The following is a 21,302-nucleotide window of genomic DNA, read 5'->3' on the forward strand; positions in this document are numbered from 1 at the left end:
CTCTCTCTCTCTCTCTCTCTCTCTCTCTCTCCCTTTGCCTGTCTACCCTGCTGTGCTTTCTCTCTCTAAATTATTTTTAAAATTATATATACAAATTCTAAGGAAAGTTATTGTAGACAGAACTAATAAACAAGGCTTTAGGCAGATGGTACAACTTTAGCTGAACTTTAAAGAAAAAAATTATCCATGTTCTCTGATATTTTTATTTAATTTTTTAAAAAGGAGAAAAAACATGAGCAAAACTACGACGTTGGAAGTAAAAAATGTCAAGTTTAAGAGATAGCAAAGAAACCAGCTTATCTGTTGGGAAACAATGGGAAAGTTGAGTGAACAGGTTCAGGCTATAAATAAAACTTTGAATTTTTTTTTCCCTAAAAGACAGCAATTTATTTTTTTAATCTAATATTCTCTGTGTTTGAAAGTAATCCAACAAATTGTAACTATTGTGGTAGCCAATATCCAAGACGGCCTCCAACAATCCCTGCTTCTTGGTATTCAAGCATGTAGGTAGAACATTCTTACACTTAATTAAGGCTGACTTGTGTGACTCATAGGATACAGTGAAAGAGATATTGTGTGATTTCTAAGGCCGAGGCAGTAAAAGACATTATGGCTTCTACCTCAGTCTCTCGGATTGCTTTCTCTGGGGGGAGCCAGCCACCGCGTTGTAAGAACAATCGGGCAACCTTGTGGACAGACCCAGTGGAGTAAAACTGACAGCCAGCACCAACTTACCAGCAATGTGAGTGAATCACCTCATAAATGGATCTTCCAGACCCATCACACACTTGGAGATTGGTGCCCCACCTGCAATCTCTACAGACTGCCATCTTGTAAGAGACCCAAAGCCAGAATTGGTCAAAGCTGCTCTCAAGTTATTTCCCCACAAAAATTGTGGGAGATAGTAAGCAATTGCTTTAAGACATGAGTTTAGAGACAATTTGTTGCACAGCAGCGTATGGCTGATATAAGTGCTATTATCCAGATGTGTAATACTTTAAAATTTTTGATACAATTTTTTTAAATGTTTATTTATCATTGAGAGACAGAGAGACACAGAGCGTGAGCAGGGGAGGGGTAGAGAAAGGGAGAGACATAGAGTCTGAAGTAGGCGGCTCCAGGCTCTGAGCTGTCAGCACAGAGCCCGATGCGGGGCTCGAATTCACAAACTGCAAGATCATGACCTGAGCCGAAGTCGGTCACTTACCAACTGAGCCACCCAGGCGCCCCAAGTTTTTGATACAATTTTTGATTGATATTCAGATCAGAAAGAACACCTTGCATCAAGGGAATTGTCCTGGGTTTCAAGGTAAATTATTTTCTCTCTAGCGATATCCACAGTAAGTGTTTAATTAATACTGGATGAATTTATTTAATTGATCTCTTATTTACTTGTTCCATAAGCCAAAAACATCTTTAGGATTATATATCTTGCCTATTAAATTCTTAAAGTTCGGAGCTTTAATTTGACATTGAAGAATTGGTGCAGATAGAACTAAAATAATGCTTCATCACCTTTTTTTGCAATACTGTCATAATAATAATAGCAATAAATTTTATAAGCAGCATAGATTAACATAATTTTTAAATTACACACTGTAATTAATGGAAGTTATAATGTTATTTTCATTGCAAATATATTTTACTAATAAATTTGGGTTAGTTATCATTTGCATTTCTTGATGTGCTTACATGAGAATTACTGTTAGCGAACTATATTTGCCCATTTATATCTCTGAATATCGGTAAAATAATCAGTAATTTTTTTCATCTAGTAAAACATCAGAAATTTTAAGGTGAAATTCTTTTCACTTCCATTCGTATATTGGGAAATTAAGATATAGACACAAATGATATTACAGTTTCAGACATTGTTTTCTCAGATTAAACAGTAGATCATCCCAACTCCTTTTTCTTCTACTGGAATCCAATTTCCATCTCTATTCACATCAATTTCTCTTCTTTGACAAATTTTTCTCCTACTTGTCTAAAATGCAAAGATCAAAATTGAATTCATGTCACAATAAGAATCTAACCATTACTGAACAAAAGAGCAATGGTTGCTTCATAGTTATATAACATGATCTCATCACTACAGTTCCATTTGCAAGTATGAATTTAAGTTAAAGTATTATATTAATTGTTCTTTTTCTTTGGTTTTACATCTTTTCCTGATGTATTTATTTATACTATTCTACTAAATTTGTATACTCTTTGCTTTTACTCTTTGGTTGTTCACTTTATTCCAACTGAACTTTATCTTGTAAATAAACAATAATTTATCTAAAATTTTTATCTTGTTAACACCCTTATTCTTACCCAAAGTGTTAAAAAAAAAAAAAGCAGTTCAATTTACTATCCTTTAAAAACTTGACTTGGATGTTTTTTTAAGTGTAAAGGTCAGATTCATTTGAAGTACTGTGCTAAATGTTTTCATAAATTGATTCTACTGTTGACTGCTTTATAGTTTGTCTACTTCGTTGATGATAATGTCAGATGAGACAAAAATTAAAAGCTTTACTCAGGCCAAACTTGATTGTTACAGGCCTATATGTGGACCAATGGTATTTAAGACATTAAAGATTATTCATCACCCACTCAGCCTTTACTTTGTACCTATATTATCAGTCCCTAAAACAATGCTGAGCTTTAAGCCCATTTGACTTTGGTTCTTAAAAGAGGATGATAACATGGGTGCCTGAGTGGCTCAGTCAGATAAGCATCTGACTTCAGCTCAGGTCATGATCTTGTGATTCGAGAGTTTAGCCCCGTGTGGCGCCCTGTGTGACAGCTCAGAGCCTGGAGCCTGCTTCAGATTTTGTGCCTCCTCTCTCTGCCCCTCCCCTGCTCATGCTCTCTCTCTCTCTCAAAAATAAACATTAAAAAAAAGAAGAAGAAGATGATGATAAAAATGTACGCAAGTATGAGAAGAAAATGGAAGGAAAGAAAATAGATCTGACTTTCTGCTATATGGAAAAGCTATAATTAGGTGGATTACAAGGTACTTTATGACTAATTGGGTGGCCTTAAGAAGCTAGAGCAATATTCCTAGGGCATGTAATGAGTACAACTGGTGGTACTTGAGATAATTTGGGGGATGAATGTCATGGAATTCAACAACCTTGACTCAAATCTCTATTATGCTTTTGGTTATCTCAGCATATTTTTGGTGTCCTTATGTCTTTGTTATGGCCTAACACTCACTAATTTCACTTTTCAACATGGAGCACACAGGATCAAGCATGGAACGACCATAGTTAATAGTATCTATATGGAACATTACTTTTTTCATGTTTTTATTTTCATGGTTACTTTAATGACCAGAGAGATCTTACTCTTCGTTTGTGGTACTAATATAATATTTCTTTTTAAAAACTGGATTAAATTTTTAAAAGTGGGGGTGCCTGAGTAGCTCAGTCGGTTAACCATCCAACTCGATTTCAGCTCAAGTCATGATCTCAAGGTTTCTTGGACTCAAGCCCCACATTGGGCTCTGCTCTGACAGCACGGAGTCTGCTTGGGATTCTCTCTCCCTCTCTCTCTCTCTGCCCCTCCCTGCTCATGACTTGACTTTTAGGAAAAAGAGTAAGGACCTAAGAGCAGGCAGAGTAAAGGATATAGAGACTCAACAAAAGTGGTACAGGAGTGGATACAATTTTGGACACACTTTCCTGGAGATTCAACCTCAGGAGGCTGCTCTAGTCAACTTTGGCATTTACTTTGCCAGCTCATTTTTCCTTGCTAGTAGGCTGTTAAAATGAACAAGAGTTCTGAGGACACTTTGATAGTTGGTAAGTAACTCTTCTGAACTTAGCAAATACGTTCTACCTCAACCTTTGTCCAGGGAGAATATGAAGAATCATGCTTCTAAATGTTACAGAAGTCTCACTAGAGATAAGAAAGATGCCAAGAACACAGAAAGTGCCCTACAAATTATTCCCAGATTTTAAAGCGACCCTCTATCAGAAAAAAATATCATAAGTCCAAATTGATCCAGTCTTCAATGCTACTGAGGTCACAAAAGAGCAGAGATATGCTTACAAATAGTAATGAAGTGTAAGACATAAGGATTTACCATTACACAGGGAAAGTTTATTTCAATATGAGGCTTCAACAGTGAGTCATATGTTCAATATAAATTCAACCTGTTTTTACTTTCTGTTTTTAGCCAGTGGCAATTCTATTTAAAATGATAGAAGAACTGCAATATTTTGAAAAGTCTGGCTATTCAGGAAAATTTACTGATGTTTATCTTTTAATTAACATTTAATAAGGGCCTGTTGTCAAGTACTATACTAGTAGTTGAAGATACACAGATAAATGTTAAAGCTACTTGCTAGAATTGCTTGAAAATTCATTATTCTAGTACATTTTGCCTAAGGATTTTAAACTAATAGCAATGTTTATACAGAGCATCATACTTCTTCAATATCTATTTCAATAGAAGACACTAATTATATAATGGTAACAATGTGATATTACATCTATTTTGTTTTCTCTTGTTGACATCTCTGTTACTTTGTCAGGAAAGTAGATTTAATTGTTCTGGCATGAATTTGTCACCCAAACCAGAAAAAAAAAATCAGTTTGCAGATTAATGTCAACTGTGATGTAATGGTGGCCTTCATGGTTAGGAAATACTTTATTGCTCAACAATGGTGATATCTCTGATTTAAGTAATTACTGATGCTGCACTGAAATTCTTGTTCTGTAGAGTCTATTTGTTCTGATAATGTCTCCCTCCATATTTGCGAAGCAAACAGTTTATAACCCACTCTGTCTGGAACAATTTTCTACAGAACAAATTTATGGTTTATCCTCTGCTCAGTAAACGCATTGTCATCATTGTGACTGAGCAAATCTGATTCTTAGACTAGTAAGCAGCATTCAATAAAATAAAAAAATCATTATATATACCTCAGATGTCACACGGGTGTCTCCAGCCTTTAATATAAAACCATGTTCAGATTCAGCTTACTCTCTGTTCTGGGTAAAAGCCCAATTCCTCCAGGGGTGCCTGGGTGGCTCAGTGGGTTGAGCGTTGGTCATGATCTCACAGTTTATGGGATCTCACAGTTTATTGGGCTCTCTGCTGACAGCTGAGAGCCTGGAGCCTGCTTTGGATTCTGTGTCTCCCTCTCTCTCTGCCCTTTCCCCCCGCCTCAAATAAATAAACATTAAAAAATATATAAAAAATTTTGGGGCACCTGGGTGGCTCAGTTGGTTAAGCGTCCGACTTTGGCTCAGGTCATGATCTCACCGTTCGTGGGTTCGAGCCCCACATGGGGCTCTGTGCTGACAGCTCAGAGCCTGGAGCCTCCTTCTTATCCTGTGTCTCCCTCTCTCTCTCTGCCTCTCCCCCACTCACACTCTGTCTCTCTCTCTCTCAAAAAAATAAACATTAAAAATTTATAAATATTATATATATAAAATAGATATATGTACACATTTATATATATAAAATATATATATGTACACACATATATATATAAATTTTTTAAAGCCCAATGCTGGATGTTTCTGCAAATCCTTTGTCGTAGAGGGAGGATTAAGTCCTCATTCTCACCTTTCTTTCCTACTGCCTGTATCCATCAGATCATGTACTCCTTTTGGTTTCTTGTGACATTTTCTTTAACTTCACTTTGGCCACAACCAAAGCACAGCTCCCCTTTCCTTCATGCATTCCCTTGAAAGATCCACTTAACTAAAATCTTGGTGGGTATTTGTACACTTTGTGTGTAGCAGCCAATGTTACTGAAAAGGGAGGTTTCACATAAGAGCGATGCAACGAGTGCTTTTTTATTTATTTATTTATTTATTTATTTATTTATTTAATTTTGAGACAGAGACAGCATGAGTGGGGTAGAGGGGCCGAAGGAGAGACACAGAGAAGGAGAGAATCTTAAGCAAGCTCCACATTCAGCTCAGCATGAAGCCTGATGCTGGGCTGGATTTCATGACCATGAGATTATAACCTGAGCCAAAGTCATGAATCCAACACTTAATTGACTGAGCCACCCAGGTACCTAAAGAGTGAGTTTTAGATGTCCTTGGTCTGAAAAGTCCTTTGGATGCTTTACCTTCTTTCTCGGCCTTTTCTTTCTCCTCTTTCCCCACATCTTTCTGTCATTCTTATGGGTAAAACATTGAGTCCATTTTTTTTTGTTGTTGTTTTTGGACAAAACAATTCAGCTCTCTCTAGACCTTTCTCTTTTTTTTTTTTTTTTTTTTTTTTTTTAATTTTTTTTTTCAACGTTTATTTATTTTTGGGACAGAGAGAGACAGAGCATGAACGGGGGAGGGGCAGAGAGAGAGGGAGACACAGAATCAGAAACAGGCTCCAGGCTCTGAGCCATCAGCCCAGAGCCCGACACGGGGCTCGAACTCACAGACCGTGAGATCGTGACCTGGCTGAAGTCAGATGCTTAACCGACTGCGCCACCCAGGCGCCCCTCTAGACCTTTCTCTTACATCTCATATAGTTCTGAACATCCTTCTTATTTTCCAAAATTATTTCTCATGAGGCTATAACTGACAATGTGTTTTTAGATAAGAACAAATTTGCCATCCTACTTTTTGTCTTGACATTTGGGAAGGGTTCTTGGAGTGGTTCATTCTTCTGGTTAAAATTGGACAATATCATGCAGTGGGGCACTACTTTTAAATAATGAAGCAAATTTGAGTTGATTGAGAGGTGAAAGTATATAATTTACTTCTTGTTCTCCTGTACTTTATATATGGATTTTTTTTCTCCTGCTGCGAGCAGAGCAGACACTTCCCAACCAGGCTTTGAGAGCATATTCTGGAAACGTGTCTGTTGCCTACTATTAAATACAAAAATCTGTTGCAATGTTCAGTGTAGGCTCCTTCTTTTTCCAAAGGCTGCATCTGGCCCACAACATGCAGAGTTATTTTTAAATGTGTTAGATTTAATTAACGCACCACAAATGACTCCTTTGATGATGTCCTAATGGAATGTTCGAAATCTTTTTAATTTGGAAAATATACCCTATAAAAGCTAGAGTCTGAAATCGGAAAGTAGACACTATGCCTACTTTCCTGTTCTTGTGGAAACACATAACGGGTCACTACTGGATGTGTGGTTCAGGCAGTTTGTCCGTCTCAAAAGTGGAGGACCTCTGGGGAAAGAGAATCAGAGGAAGAAAAGACGTGCTATTGTTCTAACACCCAGAACTGGCATATACTAGAAACAAAGGGGCTCTAAATCGGCGCCTCTGTCAGTCTTTGCTTGTTTGTTTCTAATTAAAAAGTATGAGTCACAGGTGTTTGAAGAGTGGCCCTAATTTTGCATTGCAATGGATCAGACAAGATTTCAAATTCTGGTGGTTTTGTGATGCTATACGATGCCCTCAGCCAAATTAACTAAATTATACTGTTATTGATGTACTTAGATCCACAAGTCAGTGGTCCTCAAACTTTTTTGAAGAGAAATACCTCATTTACGTAGAAAGATTGCGAACTCCCCTTCCAGTGGGATAATATTTGCACCCGCTAATTGAGGAAACAGAATGCTACTAAATATTAAGCAATTCTTTAAAAGTGGTATTAATCACAATAGAACCTATATCTCTTTTAAAATATTAGCATATATGCGTGGATCATTTTTTTCACAATAGAACCTACATCTATTTTAAAATATTAGCATATATGCGTGGATCATTTTTTTCAATACACACACACAATATTTAGTGTGAATACAGATTTTTTAAATTTGTATTTTATTTTAATTCCAGTGTAGTTAACATACAATGTTATGTTAGTTTCAGGTGTACAATATAGTGATTCGATACCTCCGTATGTCACCTGGTGCTCACGTGTGAATACAGACCGTGACCCTCGGTAGAAACTCCCCAGGTTCCATTGGTGCAGTGTCTACAGCACACTGGCAACCGTGGGCCTAAGGACTACAACCGGAAAAACTTCTGTCTTCTACTGTATGCACCCAACTCCCAAGTTTTCTTTTCTCTGTCCTTTTCTATCCTTTTTTTCAATCTTTCTGTTCTGCTACCCTAATCTATTCCTTGAAATAAATGATATAAGGAAATTAGAAAAAGAGAATAATGAAAAAAATAATTTAAGAAATCCGGCAAAGTGGTTGTCAACGTTAGGGCATAACTGGGAGAATTAGGTTATGATCTCAGGAGGAGTTTAAGTTCTTTCAGAAAGACTTTCCTAGCTCGAACCTACTGACTGTATTAGACATGGCCCCGTAAGTAGTTACTCCAGTATTTAGAGGCGGTATAAGTCAGAAACATAAATTGATCTGACCTAATGATAGAACTCTAAAATGTACCTCATTTCACTGACTTTTTAGTCGGGATAAATTCATGTGTAATCCAGCTGTTGACTGCATCTCTTACCTTTTTATATGTATCATTGTTTGATCTGTACAGAAGCCGTATAGGGTAGGTTTCCAAAATATTGACAACTGAAGCTTAAGAGGTTAAGCAATTTGCAGAAAGTTGCACAGCGGGTCGATGGTGGGGCCTGGATTGGGTAACATGGCCCCAGACCCCTATTCCTAGCACTACACTGCCCCTTGCTTTATAACCTAGCTAAGAGATGATTTTTCCTTTATTCAGTGCCTTTCTTGCATTTACTGAATATATACGTTAGAAAAGAATTTGATGCAAATAAAATTAAGGGGGCAAAATAGTTTTTTGCTGTGACAAAGGTAATGAGTGATTTTGCTATCCAAGTGAGACCAAACAATAAGGTATTTACCTTAACACCGTTGCTTTACCCCAAAACAAGAAAAGAAACAGTCCTTTTTACAACATTGTCCTAAATCTAAGACAGGTAACAAATAAAGGGAAGAAGACACTTAAAAAGTCGTACCTTCAAACACCCTTCATAAATTTTCTGAGTCATTTGATATTACAATAGAAGTTGACTTTCTTACTTTTTTAATTTTTTGGTAAAATTGTTTCACATGAATGTTCTACTCATGGACAAGAGAAGATAAAACTTTGAGCTAAGAGATTTTGTTTTAATTTGATTTATTTAATAATCTCTGATAGATGAGTGATTGGTCAGCCAAAAACTGATGAAGTACTACCGATGATCACTGGTTTTTTTTTTACTTTTAATATTTTACATACCTTAATTAGCTACATTTATTTTTATAACAATTAGCAATAATATAAGAGGAAAATACCGTACATTAAAGTCATTAAACTACTCAAGTATTGGCATAGCAATACTGCAATCACAAAGATGATCTTGTAGTTCTAAAACTCTAGTCAATGTGGAGGGAAAAAACACGAAAGAGGGATTAGAACATTTGGGTTTAAACAAGCTCTAAGACCTTCTAACTCTGCATCCTGACAAGTCACAGTCAGTTACCAGGACCTCCATTTCTTCATCTGTATAATGTAGATAACATTTGTGTCTGTTCAGCTGTTTCACAAAATTGTTGTCAAAATCAATAAATGTAATAGAAAGTAATTATTGTTAGATCAGTTTGTGTCCTTGGAATATCTATCCCTTAAAGTCTTTTTGTCCTTTCAAATAACTCTTTTCAAGGCAAGAAAAGATTATCTTTGACTTTTCAGAAAGTAGAAATAACTCTTTCATTCTTTTATTTGATGCCTTCACAACTAAAAGTATAGTATCTCAGCTGATAATAAATTAAAAAACATTTTAAAATAGCTAGAGAGCGTTTCTTTACATTTAGAAAAGACAAAAATAAAAGTAGATGAAATGATAAACAAGATATCTCAAATTTAGCCAAATATTATTTTCTAGCTCCAAATGCAATACTGTAGACTATTTTTGGAAATGCATTTGTCACTAATTAAATATAGACATGAGCACACACCCCCCACACACATTGCTGAGAAGGAATTGACTACTTTATTTGATCTGGGCTCTATTCTTTCATGTAGTAATTAATTCACCTATAAAAAATATTTCATCTTCTTACACTCGCTCTTCTACATTGAAAAGAAAATTCTGAAACCAAGTATTCCCAACGTCTGTTTCAAAGTTTGTCTTTCACATTTTTCTTGAGTTCTGAGTAGACCAACACCCTAAAGGGAAATACATTTAGTCCAGGTAACATTATCAAACTGCAAATGAATGCAGTCATTTTTGCCCCTTGAAATACGGAATTCCCTTCTGGGCTCAAATTTCTCCAAGGCAGCACTAATAACCCCATAAATCCATTGTATATAACTGCTGAAGTACAAGCCTTCATTTGGTATGTGGAAGTGCAACTTGTACTTTATTATTTGCCATCATGGATGTTTCCATTGCAATTTAATCCTAGCGGTAATAACAATTTTATTGTTGACGAGAAGTTGTTCAATGGACGCTTTTTATAGAGAGAAAACTGAGGCCCGGAGAGGAAGAGTGGCTCATACCACGTTGCACAGTTAGCCGGTGGCACAATTGCCAAGTCTGGGTCTTGCTTCCATCTCTCATCATGTCATTTCATGTGTATAAGTCGTGACTCTAAACAAATGTAACCTGCTGGTAGAAAGTGTCTAGTGAGCCTGTCCCGGTTTCTGAAGAAACATTCAGGAGAGCCTGTAGTTAAGACCCAAGGTCTCAAGTGGCTACATCCTAAGCTCAGAGGAAAGCTGGAGGTGCCATTAGAGAGAGAATAGGACTCCACTGTCTTCTAGTATCACTGCCCCTACGTGAAGCCCCGAGAAGGGACAGAGCAGTGCTGTTCCTCGCAGGACTGAGAGGGCACCCAAGTTGGTCTCCTTCCTGAAGTCATGAGATGGGTCCAAGAGTCTTGCTTTTGAAACTTGCTGGTGCCTATGAGAATGTGTGAAGCCTAAGCCCCTTGTTTCCTTGGAAGATGTTTTTTCTGGGCTGCCAAAACCACAGTTCCTCTCCGGCCTCAGAGTATGGCCTGGGGAGGGACCGTGGGATGATTGTCTAAGAGCCAGAGAGTATGGCCAGATTGTTCCTTTTTCCTCCGACTCCCACCCCTATAAATATTAAATCCAACCTTTGCCTTTTCATGCCTCAGGAAATCGAAACTCTTAAAATCTCGAACAGAATACAAAAAGTCCCCTGATAATAGGGTTCACAATCTCAAATATCTCATTATTATGGAATCTGATTTTGTTGTTAAGTCACGGTTATTTTTGTGGAAGGAAATAACTGTGCCGCCCCATCGTTTCCAACCTGACATCTGGGTGAGTGGAGGAAATTTGCCTGTACGCTTCCATCCACTCGTCGGCCAAAACACCTTGAATTCTCAGGTCCATTTTGCCGACATCGCTGTTTTCTGTTGAAGAAACTCAGCAAGGCAATGCTGCCTTCCTGTTCTCCCCAGAGGGGCCAGGTGGCTGAGACACCTGTCCACGCTCGGAGCCGGCCAGGCTTGGCGCTCCCTCCCCCCCTCACAGATGGCTGGTAACCTGAGGAGATTTCCTCTTTCGGGCACAGCTTTCTGCCACTTATCTGATTTTTTTTTTTTTTTTTTTTTGTCTCCTCTCTGTGAGAGATGAGGTTTTTTTTTTTTTTTCTTCTTACTTACCTTCCCAATTCATTCCGCCTAGGAAATTGAAGCATTTTCAAAACTTGTGTGCTTGCTACGGTATTTTGTTAGTCTTAATTGAAAATGCAGTGGAAATTTAAAACGCTTTTTTCAAGAGTTGCCACTAGCTCTGATGTTTTCGTTGAAAGTGGGATTTTCCTACTTTCCTCTCCCAAAAGATTCTGCTTATGTCTAATATTATCCCCTCCCAGACCTTCTGTTATATGGCCTCTCTTTTATTTGGCTCCCTTCACTTTCTTCTTCTGGTTGTGTATACTTGCTTTCTTTTCTCCCATGAAATAATTTTTTTCTTTCTTTAATGTCTCAGCTAATTCTTTTTGTTTTTTTAAATTTTTTTTAATGTTTATTTATTTTTGAGACAGAGAGAGACACAGCATGAACAGGGGAGGGTCAGAGAGAGAGAGGGAGACACAGAATCTGAAACAGGCTCCAGGCTCTGAGCTGTCAGCACAGAGCCCGATGCGGGGCTTGAACTCATGAACCGCGAGATCATGGCCTCAGCCGAAATTGGACACTTAACCGACTGAGCCACCCAGGCGCCCCAAGCTAATTCTTTTTGAAATCTCTCTCCGAGAAAATGATTCTGATTGTCCCTGACACAAAGAGAAACATCATCTTACTTTGATTTCACTTAACATTGTACAGAAACAGCTATGCATAGTATTAATTACATAGCACCATTTTATACAGCATCTTGGCATAATCTGATAGTTGGTTCACATATGTATAGCTTGAGTATTCAAATAAACTCTAAGGTCCCCTTGGAAAAACATGTTTTTCTATTTTTGCTTAGCTCTTCATGAAATAGATGCTTAACAAATGTTTATTGCGGTAAACAATGCATTGGCTAGTGGGCTACTCATACATTTAAAATAGGACATTATAAAATTTGGGGTCAGTGCAAACAGAAGAAATCATCAAAGGCACATCATCACTGAATAATTGTTATTTTATTTTAATTGATAAAGATTTAACTGTATTTAATTCAGTTGGCAATGAACCAAAATGAATTTTGCTATGTCAAAAGAGAAGGACTACCGTTAGTGTAAGAATGTGTTGATAAGACACTGATAATGGAAAGGAGTTGGTGTCTTGACTTTCATGAAGGTGCTGGGTTATTTGTGTTTTAGGGTTTTTTTAATGTTTATTTATTTATTTTGAGAGAGAGAGAGAGTGTGTGAGCAGGAGAGGGCACAGAGAGAGGGAGAGACAGAAAGAATCCCAACCAGGCTCTGCCCTCCTAGCACAGAGGCTGATGCGGGGCTCGAACTCACAAACTGTGAGATCATGATGTGATCCAAAATCCAGAGTCAGAAGCCTAACTGACTGAGCAACCCAGGTGCCCCATTTCATGAATTTTGATATTCTATTTTGATAGGAATAGAGAAAGTGGCATTGTATTTTATTTATGCCTTTGTTTATTTCATTATATTCATGTGTAAATATATTTTACTTTCATATATCAACTTACAGTGTATTATATTATATATTTATAGTTTTTCATATACTTCAATATCTATATTTTTTGATGTGTGAGGGACAATTAAAATTTTCAGCTTAAACTTCAAAAATGATTATTTACTAACAAAGAAGATAATAGGGTATCAGTTGAACAAGGTTGGAATATTAGTAATTACTGGCAAGTGACTATGAAAAATGCCCTCCCGCTATTTACCACACCCCAATTCATGCACTGCCATCCCATGTAAATTTAAGAAGTGAATCCATATTCATTATAAGCTGTGATGCATAGGAGATGATAACTGAACACAAGTGAAAACTGAACAATTGAGAGTTACTTTATTTCAATATAAAATGTGTGTAAAGTTTTTAAAAGCTTCGGGCGCCTGGGTGGCGCAGTCGGTCAAGCGTCCGACTTCAGCCAGGTCACAATCTCGCGGTCCGTGAGTTCGAGCCCCGCGTGGGGCGCTGGGCTGATGGCTCAGAGCCTGGAGCCTGTTTCCGATTCTGTGTCTCCCTCTCTCTCTGCCCCTCCCCCGTTCATGCTCTGTCTCTCTCTGTCCCAAAAATAAATAAACGTTGAAAAAAATAAAAAAATAAAAAAAATAAAAAAATAAAAGCTTGAGGAAGTGGGGATGTACAGGAGGGGGTATTGTATGAAAACAACATGAATTAGTGGGAATAACAAATTAGATGCTTTGAATTCCATAGATGAGTTGATCTAGGTTATGAAATTATTACGTAACAATTGTACTTTGAGGATTATTAGACCATTAAGTAATTAGTATTTTGTATACACTGTAACTATATATATATATTTTTTAAATAATCACTCTTTTGTTTCCTTAAAGAGCTTAAAACTTTATTCTGAAATTTTGTCTATGGATAAAACTCGCAAAGTAAATCTTTTCTCCTGTAGTTCAAAGGGAAACTTTGGCATTGTCTCCATCCAACTGTATTCCATTTAGTAGAATGGGGGGGAAAAAAAGGTTTTCTCTGTTACATAATACAGAGTGCTCAACTGGGAATTAAGGGAACTTTTTTAGTAATTATTGCTATGATCTTTTGAAACTATCTTAAACGCATACATTTCCTAAGCTATAAAATGTAGGGTTTCTGTTACAACAGGATATTTTTAGAAGTTCTTTTGAGGACTCAAGTCTTAGAATTCTAAGGTACTGTCATTCAGTGTTTGTGTTCATCTAGAGGAGGTAAGATCTACCTTCTCTAGCAGTGGTTTTCCAGTGGACTTTGCTTATAGACTTGGTAGGGGAAAAGATAACTAGAGAGATACCTGCTCATTATGAGGATGGATGACACTCTATCTTTTATGTTCTTTTTTTTTAAGTTTTTATTTATTTCGAAAGCGAGAGAGAGCAAGCAGGGGAGGGGCAGAGAGAGAGAGAGAATCCCAAGCAGGCTCCGTGCTGTCAATGCAGAGCCTGACCTGGGGCTCAATCCCATGAATCATGAGATCATGACCTGAGCCGAAATCAAGAGTCAGTAGCTGAACTGACTGAACCACCCAGGTACCCCTAAAATTCTAACTTTTAGAGACTACTTGTGAATACTTAGAAACGTAATAACAAAGCACATCTAAGAAGACTGGAGTAGGTGACCAGATCATTTGAAAATAGGAAAAAATACGATACCTGGTTTTCATCTGTAAGCTGAATTTTCCAAGTTCTCATGATTTCTGTAATTAAAATAGTTACTTTTTTAAAAATCCCAATCCTGCTTCATCCTTTAATAGTATGGGAAACTAGTGTCATTGTATCTATTGTACTCTCTCAGTCTAGTGTGGAATCAGGATAAAATGCCATCTGTTTTCCTTATAGCATCCTAAGAACAGCACTATTTGGTTAGACATAAGCAAAGATGCGAAGCACAGGTCTTCTTGTGAAATTTGTCTTTAATTACTTTGGAAATAAAGAAAAATGAAATGCTACCTCATCATGTCTTGTGAAGAGAAAATATTTCAGAATGAGCCATTATCCTCAATAGTTTATTAGGAGAGCAGATCGACCTAAGAGAAATTTATAGAAAATGCTGTAAAAGCATAACTGGTGGTTACTTGCATCGTGGTCAATAAAACCTTCAACAGTGGTACTTAGAATAATTCTTTCCCACCATATAACAGAAGAACGTTTCTATTTGTGGAATTTTCCAACTGAGTAAATCTCTATTTTTATTTTTCAAACATAAATAGCTTTAGTAGATTGGAAATTTCCTTCGGAGCTCTAAGTCTATTTTATGGATGTTTATGGAGGGACACATTTTGTATGTGTATGTATGTAATGTATATGACAAAACGATATTTTTTTAAGAAAAAAACCAGTGAGGTATTTTGTCTGCTTCCTCATCTTAGATACATAAGGGCAAAACATCTGTGCATCTAAGTCACTTCTACCCCTGTAATATCACACCCTGTGAAAGGCAGAGCAGAAGTATGTGGCTTTGCATGGAACCACCTTCCCATGGCAAGATCTGTGGTGGGTAAGAGTAAAGATTCAAGGGGTTCCGGGTCAAAATTGCAACTGTGTTACTTCCCACTGTATAGTGTGGGCAAGTTGCTCATCTTTTTTGAACCTCACTGTCTTCATCTGTAAAGTGCTGATCATACAAGTATGGGCACCACAGTATCTTTTTACGATTAAAGGAAACAATCCACAGAAAGTGCTCACATGGCACCTGGCACATAGAGACACTCAATACTTTCACAGGCTGTTTGTCAGTCTTTGCCAAAGGAGGGCATTCTCTTTGATGGACAGTCTGAAGAACTAATAACAAAGACATGAATGAGTGCTACTGGATTAAGAGTTTACTCAGGGAACTCAGTAGCCAAATGGGTTGAAGTATGGTAAGGAGGAAAAGCCTCCCAGTACCTCCCAATCTTACCACACAGTGGTTAAAATTTTGCCTGCTTTTAGTTTGCCTCAAGTCATTTTATGGATATGAACTCACTAATCTCACATGATGACTTCAAAAGGTCATGGACATTGGTAAACATAAAAATGGGACTTGCAGGTCAGTTCGGTTAGCGCTGTCTCATTCTCTGCCCCACCCACTTCCCCATTGTTTTTCCTACAGTGGAATTTCTATTTGGTCACTTTCCATGGCTCCTTACTTAATAAAGATTCAAGTCCCTGGCTTGGTGTTCAAGGTCCTTTATGATCTAGCTGCCAGTATTGTACCAGACAAAGCCAACTATGCTCTTTCAGAGCATACAGCAATCCAACCAGATACAACTGTTTGCAAGGTGCTCAATCACCTCTGACTTCCCCTCCAGATGTTTGTCCATACCCCTTCTTCTAGCTATGTGGACGTGTTACTTACTCTTCAAGCCCTAGCTTCTATGTCAACTCATTCATAACGGAGTCCTTGCTCATGTCAACATGGTGGTCATCCTTTATCTTATAAACTCTTGCCCAATTTCTTGTCCGGTAGCTTTCAAATTTTTAGCTGGAATCACAGCAGGAAACATTGTGCACTGACAAATGTTTTATTCAAATACACACACACACACACACACACACACACACACACACGTGCACAAATTTCATGAAACAATACTTACCCTCATTATCTGCAATATCACTCTAATGTTTTTTCCTCTTTTATTTGGCAAAAGCTCTGACTGTAATCTACTAACTAGATTTTAATTACTCTTTAATTATTTCATAACCTGCAGTTTGAAAAACACTGGTCTACACAACCCATACAGAATATCCTTGATTATTTATTGTGTGTAGGCATTATGTTCCTTAACAGACTGAGAGCTACTCATGGGTGATACCATGTGGTACAACATAGAGTCTTTTATTAGATCTTATCATGCTTTCCATATTAGTTATGCAGTAACTGTTTATAGAAGCAAAAAATAAAGGGAAGAAGGAAAGGGGGAACGGAGGGAGGGAGGAAAGAAATAGGAAAAAAGTCTCCAGGGATGTTGATTATACTCAGAAATTGAGATTGCTACTATTTAGCGAGTTGACAGGTAGGGATCATTTAAGTTATTTACAGGTGAATTTTCCAGTCGAAGTGGAATGTGCTTCTTTGAATAACTTTCTTCAACTTCAGTTTCAACTTAGAAATGAGTGTTACATCAAAGATTCTGGGATGAAAAGAAAGATGGAACAAAATGACTGACAGAGAAAAGATAACCTCACGCATGGTATGTTCCTTCTCCCTACTGGGGGAAGGGGTTGAGACCGAGGGTGTGAAGTGCACCCAGAGGTGAAAAAAGCTTTTGACTTGACTTCTGTAAAGCCTGTGAAAAGGCAGTTCTGTCATTCCTGAATGTGCTGAACAAATCTGTATGTGTTGAATACATCAAGCAATTTCTGTGTACTGCCTATAAACAAAGTCAGTGCCGAGTGCTAACACTTCCAAGCACCTCAAGTCTATAAAATGAAACAGGAAGTGTATTCTATCTCATGACACCTGAAATATTGCTCACAACTGTGCAAGATTATTGGTTTTTCCCAGATTCAAAGAGGAAAATCTTGGATGAAATTTAAATTTGAGAAGTCAATGTATTTACTGCAATGACATACCCAGTTTGACTGGCATTGAAACTTGTCTTTGTCACTCGAAGTCCATACTCTTAACTAACATGCTATACTATATATACTCTATACAGATGAAGTAACAGCACAGAAACAATGCCTTCCATGGACGTGAATACTTTGTCCAAGACCTTTATACATTTTTGTTTGCTATTTTCTGATCTTTAACACGACAGTGACTGTATACAGACAAGACCAACAAATGCAAGATTAAAAGGATTCTATAAATGCTAACAAATTCAGTAATATTGTGTAAAACAAATATTTCCATAAATCACTGAGAATTAAGTTCTATATACTTCACTTCGAATAAATAATATTTCAATGAAAATTTACAACTTACTATTAAATATTGACTTCTATTGCCAAAAAGGAATTATTAAAACTAAATATGTAATATACCTAATAATTATCATCTTCATCTTTGTGCCTTTGATTGTTGCAACTTAGAGAACTAAATCATTTAATAAATAAAAATAAATAATAAAATGTATGGTCTTTCTTTAAAAATTTTTTAAAAATTAAAAATGAAATATATTTTGTTCCTTTGGAATGTTTATAGAAAAAGAGAGTGGAGGGAATGCTTTATATCAAGAAGAGATGTATGAATATGGACATTTTACTACTTAATAATTCCAGTGTTCTATGAAAATATTTAGTAAAACATCCACTGCCCAGAGAAAATCCATTTAATTAGTTCATCTCACAACGTTAGTGAAGTGGGCTTAAAAATATTGTCAGATTTAGTGGTATCTGGGTGGCTCAGTCAGTTAAACAGCCGACTTTGGCTTAGGTCACGATCTCACAGTTCATGGGTTCAAGCCCCACATCGGGCTCTGTGCTGACAGCTCAGATCCCGGAGCCTTCTTCGGATTCTGTGTCTCCCTTTCTCTCTGCCCCTCCCCTGCTCATGCTCTGTCTCTCTCTCAAAAATAAATAAACGTTAAAAAAATGTTTTAAATAAAAAAATTGTCAAATTTCAATTTATACATTTATTCCTCCTAAGAGTTTCAGGAATCATTTTGTTTCAGAGCTATAGACTGCTCCTGCCGGCTCTCTTGAAAATTCACGTCGTTGGTGAGAGGCAGGCAGAGTTAGTGAATGAATATTGAACTGAAGGCTGAATTCATTACAATTAGAAAATTAATTTCAAATCCATGCCCTGCTTACTGGGTTAGCAGCTGTATACATACAGTTTACTTTGCTTAAATATACTAGTGTTATTTGGCAAAATAAATTGTAAACTTCAATGCAGCTGCTTTAACATAAGCTATTTTTTTCAGGTGTTAACAACACAATCACTGGTGTATTACCATCAACTCATGCAACAGAAATATCTGTATCAACATCAAGCATAATACCAAATCATGTTTTGGAATCAACATCGGGAGCGTCTCCTAAAGGTAGGATTAGCAATTAGTGAAATTTATTCTAACTGTAACAAATAAAATTAGTAGCATCTACATAATCTGATCACAGAAAAATAATTTGATGTGCTGTATCTATTATTATGAAGGTCTGTGCTGCTTCACTCTTTTGAAACTTACGTGTTATTTTGGGTTGCATACAAAGCCCTGAGATGGCAGTGGGCTTCTTTGATGATATTCTTTTGGATCATTTCCTGTTTGAAAATAATCCTATTGTGAATGTTGCATACACAAAGTTTATTTTTAGAAAATAAAAAAATTACCATTTCCTTAGTCATAAAAATATGTTTCTAAACATTCCAGTTGTCCACTTAAGCAGCACAGTTAACAAGGTAAAACTGTATTAATAACAGATTGATCTGTTAGTTGCATAGGGCTGACGATAGATTTAATTTGTAAGGTTCGATAGTAGTGCTACCACTATTTTTTTTAAGTTTATTTATTTATTTTGGGAGTGAGGCGCAGGGAGAGAGAGAGAATTCCAGGCTCCACACTTGCAGCACGGAGCCTGACCTGGTACTCAAACCCACGAACTGTGAGATCATGACCTGAGTCGAAATCAAGAGTCTGCTGTTTAACCAACTGAGCCACCCATGCGATCCATGTCATCATTATTGTTAATGGACTGAATGACACCTGGGCAGCAGGTGTCATTTATCATTTATCATTTATCATTTATGGGCAGAAATTCCAGTTAGAATGCTAAGGTCAGAGGAAGATCTGAATCACACACCCTAATGAGGAGATGAATGAATTTCTTTCTCGCGTCTTTTTCTCACTTCTCTACTTACTCTTCATTTTTCATTCCAAGACCAAATTCAAGTACATGTAGAGAACACGAGGGCTAGTTCACTGGACTTAAAAGGGATGGTGATCCTCAAAGAAAAAGATGAATGATGAATATAGTCCACTATTTCTGAAATGTGCAATTCTAAGATGAAACCAAACCAATTCTTCTAGAACGTCTCTACCAAACCAGGAGAAAGCACTGCACAAAGAGGAAAGCACAGTGGATTTTATCCCCAGAATGTGGCACAACCTTTATTGCCAACCAAGGGAAACTCCAAATGACACAGTCAAAAAAACTAGGGTTCGTGAAGCCTGCAGCCAACTCCTGCACAATAGATTTTTTATTTTATTTTTAAAAATTGTTTCAGTCCTATGTTCTCGAGGCTTAAGCAGAGGCATTCTAGAACTTTGACAAAGTGTAAGTATTTGCTGCTTCTCTCTGTCTTTTTCTGTCACTCTTTCTGTGAGTTGTCAGCTGAGTTCTTGACATAAAATTGCACCAATGCGGTAAAAGCGTGTTATTTTTGTTATCAATAACATCCCCTAAAAAGTACCAATAAAGAGAAGGTAGGTGCTGACATTGCATGCGGACTCAAAAGGTTGAAGTTTTACAATTTTTACATGAACTCCTTGGAACTCACGCCTTCCCAGTGAGAGGATTCCTAGCCCATTCCTCAGTGACCTGTGGTGGTTAACAATGTCCAAATAACACAACGACTATGTTAAAAGGCCATGAAAGGTCAGAGGTGAAGGGTTCAGTGAAGGAATTCAGGCAGAATTGTCATTTGTGACCCAAGAAATGCATCTTTCCTTTCAGGCTGGGAAGGGAAACTCTATACCTACTCATATACTTAGGAGGCTATCCTAATAACTTCATCACTGGAGGATCCTGTAGGGGACCCTGAAGCCCCTTGTCTGAAGCAATTCACTTGGTAAAGCACTTGAAATCAGATACACACACACATACACACACGTACATATCTTTCTCTTTATTTCTCTTCTTTGGACACTTTGATTGCTGTATATTACTCAGTTAACAAAAATTAAACTCTAATCTGTGTTCTTCAAAAGTTCTCCCACGTGACCTTTAAATTATTCATATTCAATTGTACAAATTGTAATAGGCCAGTGAAGCCTTTCTTTTTATTAATTTTTATTATAAAAATGTCTAGATGTACCACAAATGAAGAATACTATAATTAATACCCATTTGCCCATCTACCAGAATCAATAATTATCAAGATTTTATCATATTTGCTTCATATTTTTCTTTCTCCTCCTTCCCTCCCTTGTTCCCTTCTATCTTCCTTTCTTTCCTTCCTTTTCCTTTTTTTCTTTCTTCCTGTTTATTTGTTTTTTGCTATTATCTAGTGTTTTTAAGGAGATTCAGGCTTTTTGCCATTTTTCTTCACACACTAAATGTCCATCTCAAAAAATATGGATGTTTTATTGTAAAACTACAATATCACTATCAAATCCACCAAATTAATAATGTTAATGCCTCAGTTGAATCTAATG

The 21,302-nt window shown here is 37.0% G+C and overlaps 1 protein-coding gene across 5 annotated transcripts in view; it reads left to right on the forward strand.

Annotated features, from left to right (window-relative positions):
- Positions 1 to 21,302, forward strand: part of EMCN (endomucin) — a 103,127-nt gene that overhangs the window by 19,356 nt on the left and 62,469 nt on the right. For 4 of the 5 annotated variants that reach the window (XM_047856778.1, XM_047856781.1, XM_047856777.1 and 1 more), the window contains exon 2: positions 18,852 to 18,971. The exons of the other annotated variant lie outside the window; for it this stretch is intronic. In XM_047856778.1, coding sequence (XP_047712734.1) covers positions 18,852 to 18,971 — 120 coding nt within the window. The remainder of the gene's footprint in view (positions 1 to 18,851; positions 18,972 to 21,302) is intronic. 5 annotated transcript variants of the gene reach the window in all.

Source organism: Prionailurus viverrinus, chromosome B1 (genome assembly GCF_022837055.1).
Source record: "Prionailurus viverrinus isolate Anna chromosome B1, UM_Priviv_1.0, whole genome shotgun sequence".
Taxonomy (NCBI): Eukaryota; Metazoa; Chordata; class Mammalia; order Carnivora; family Felidae; genus Prionailurus; species Prionailurus viverrinus.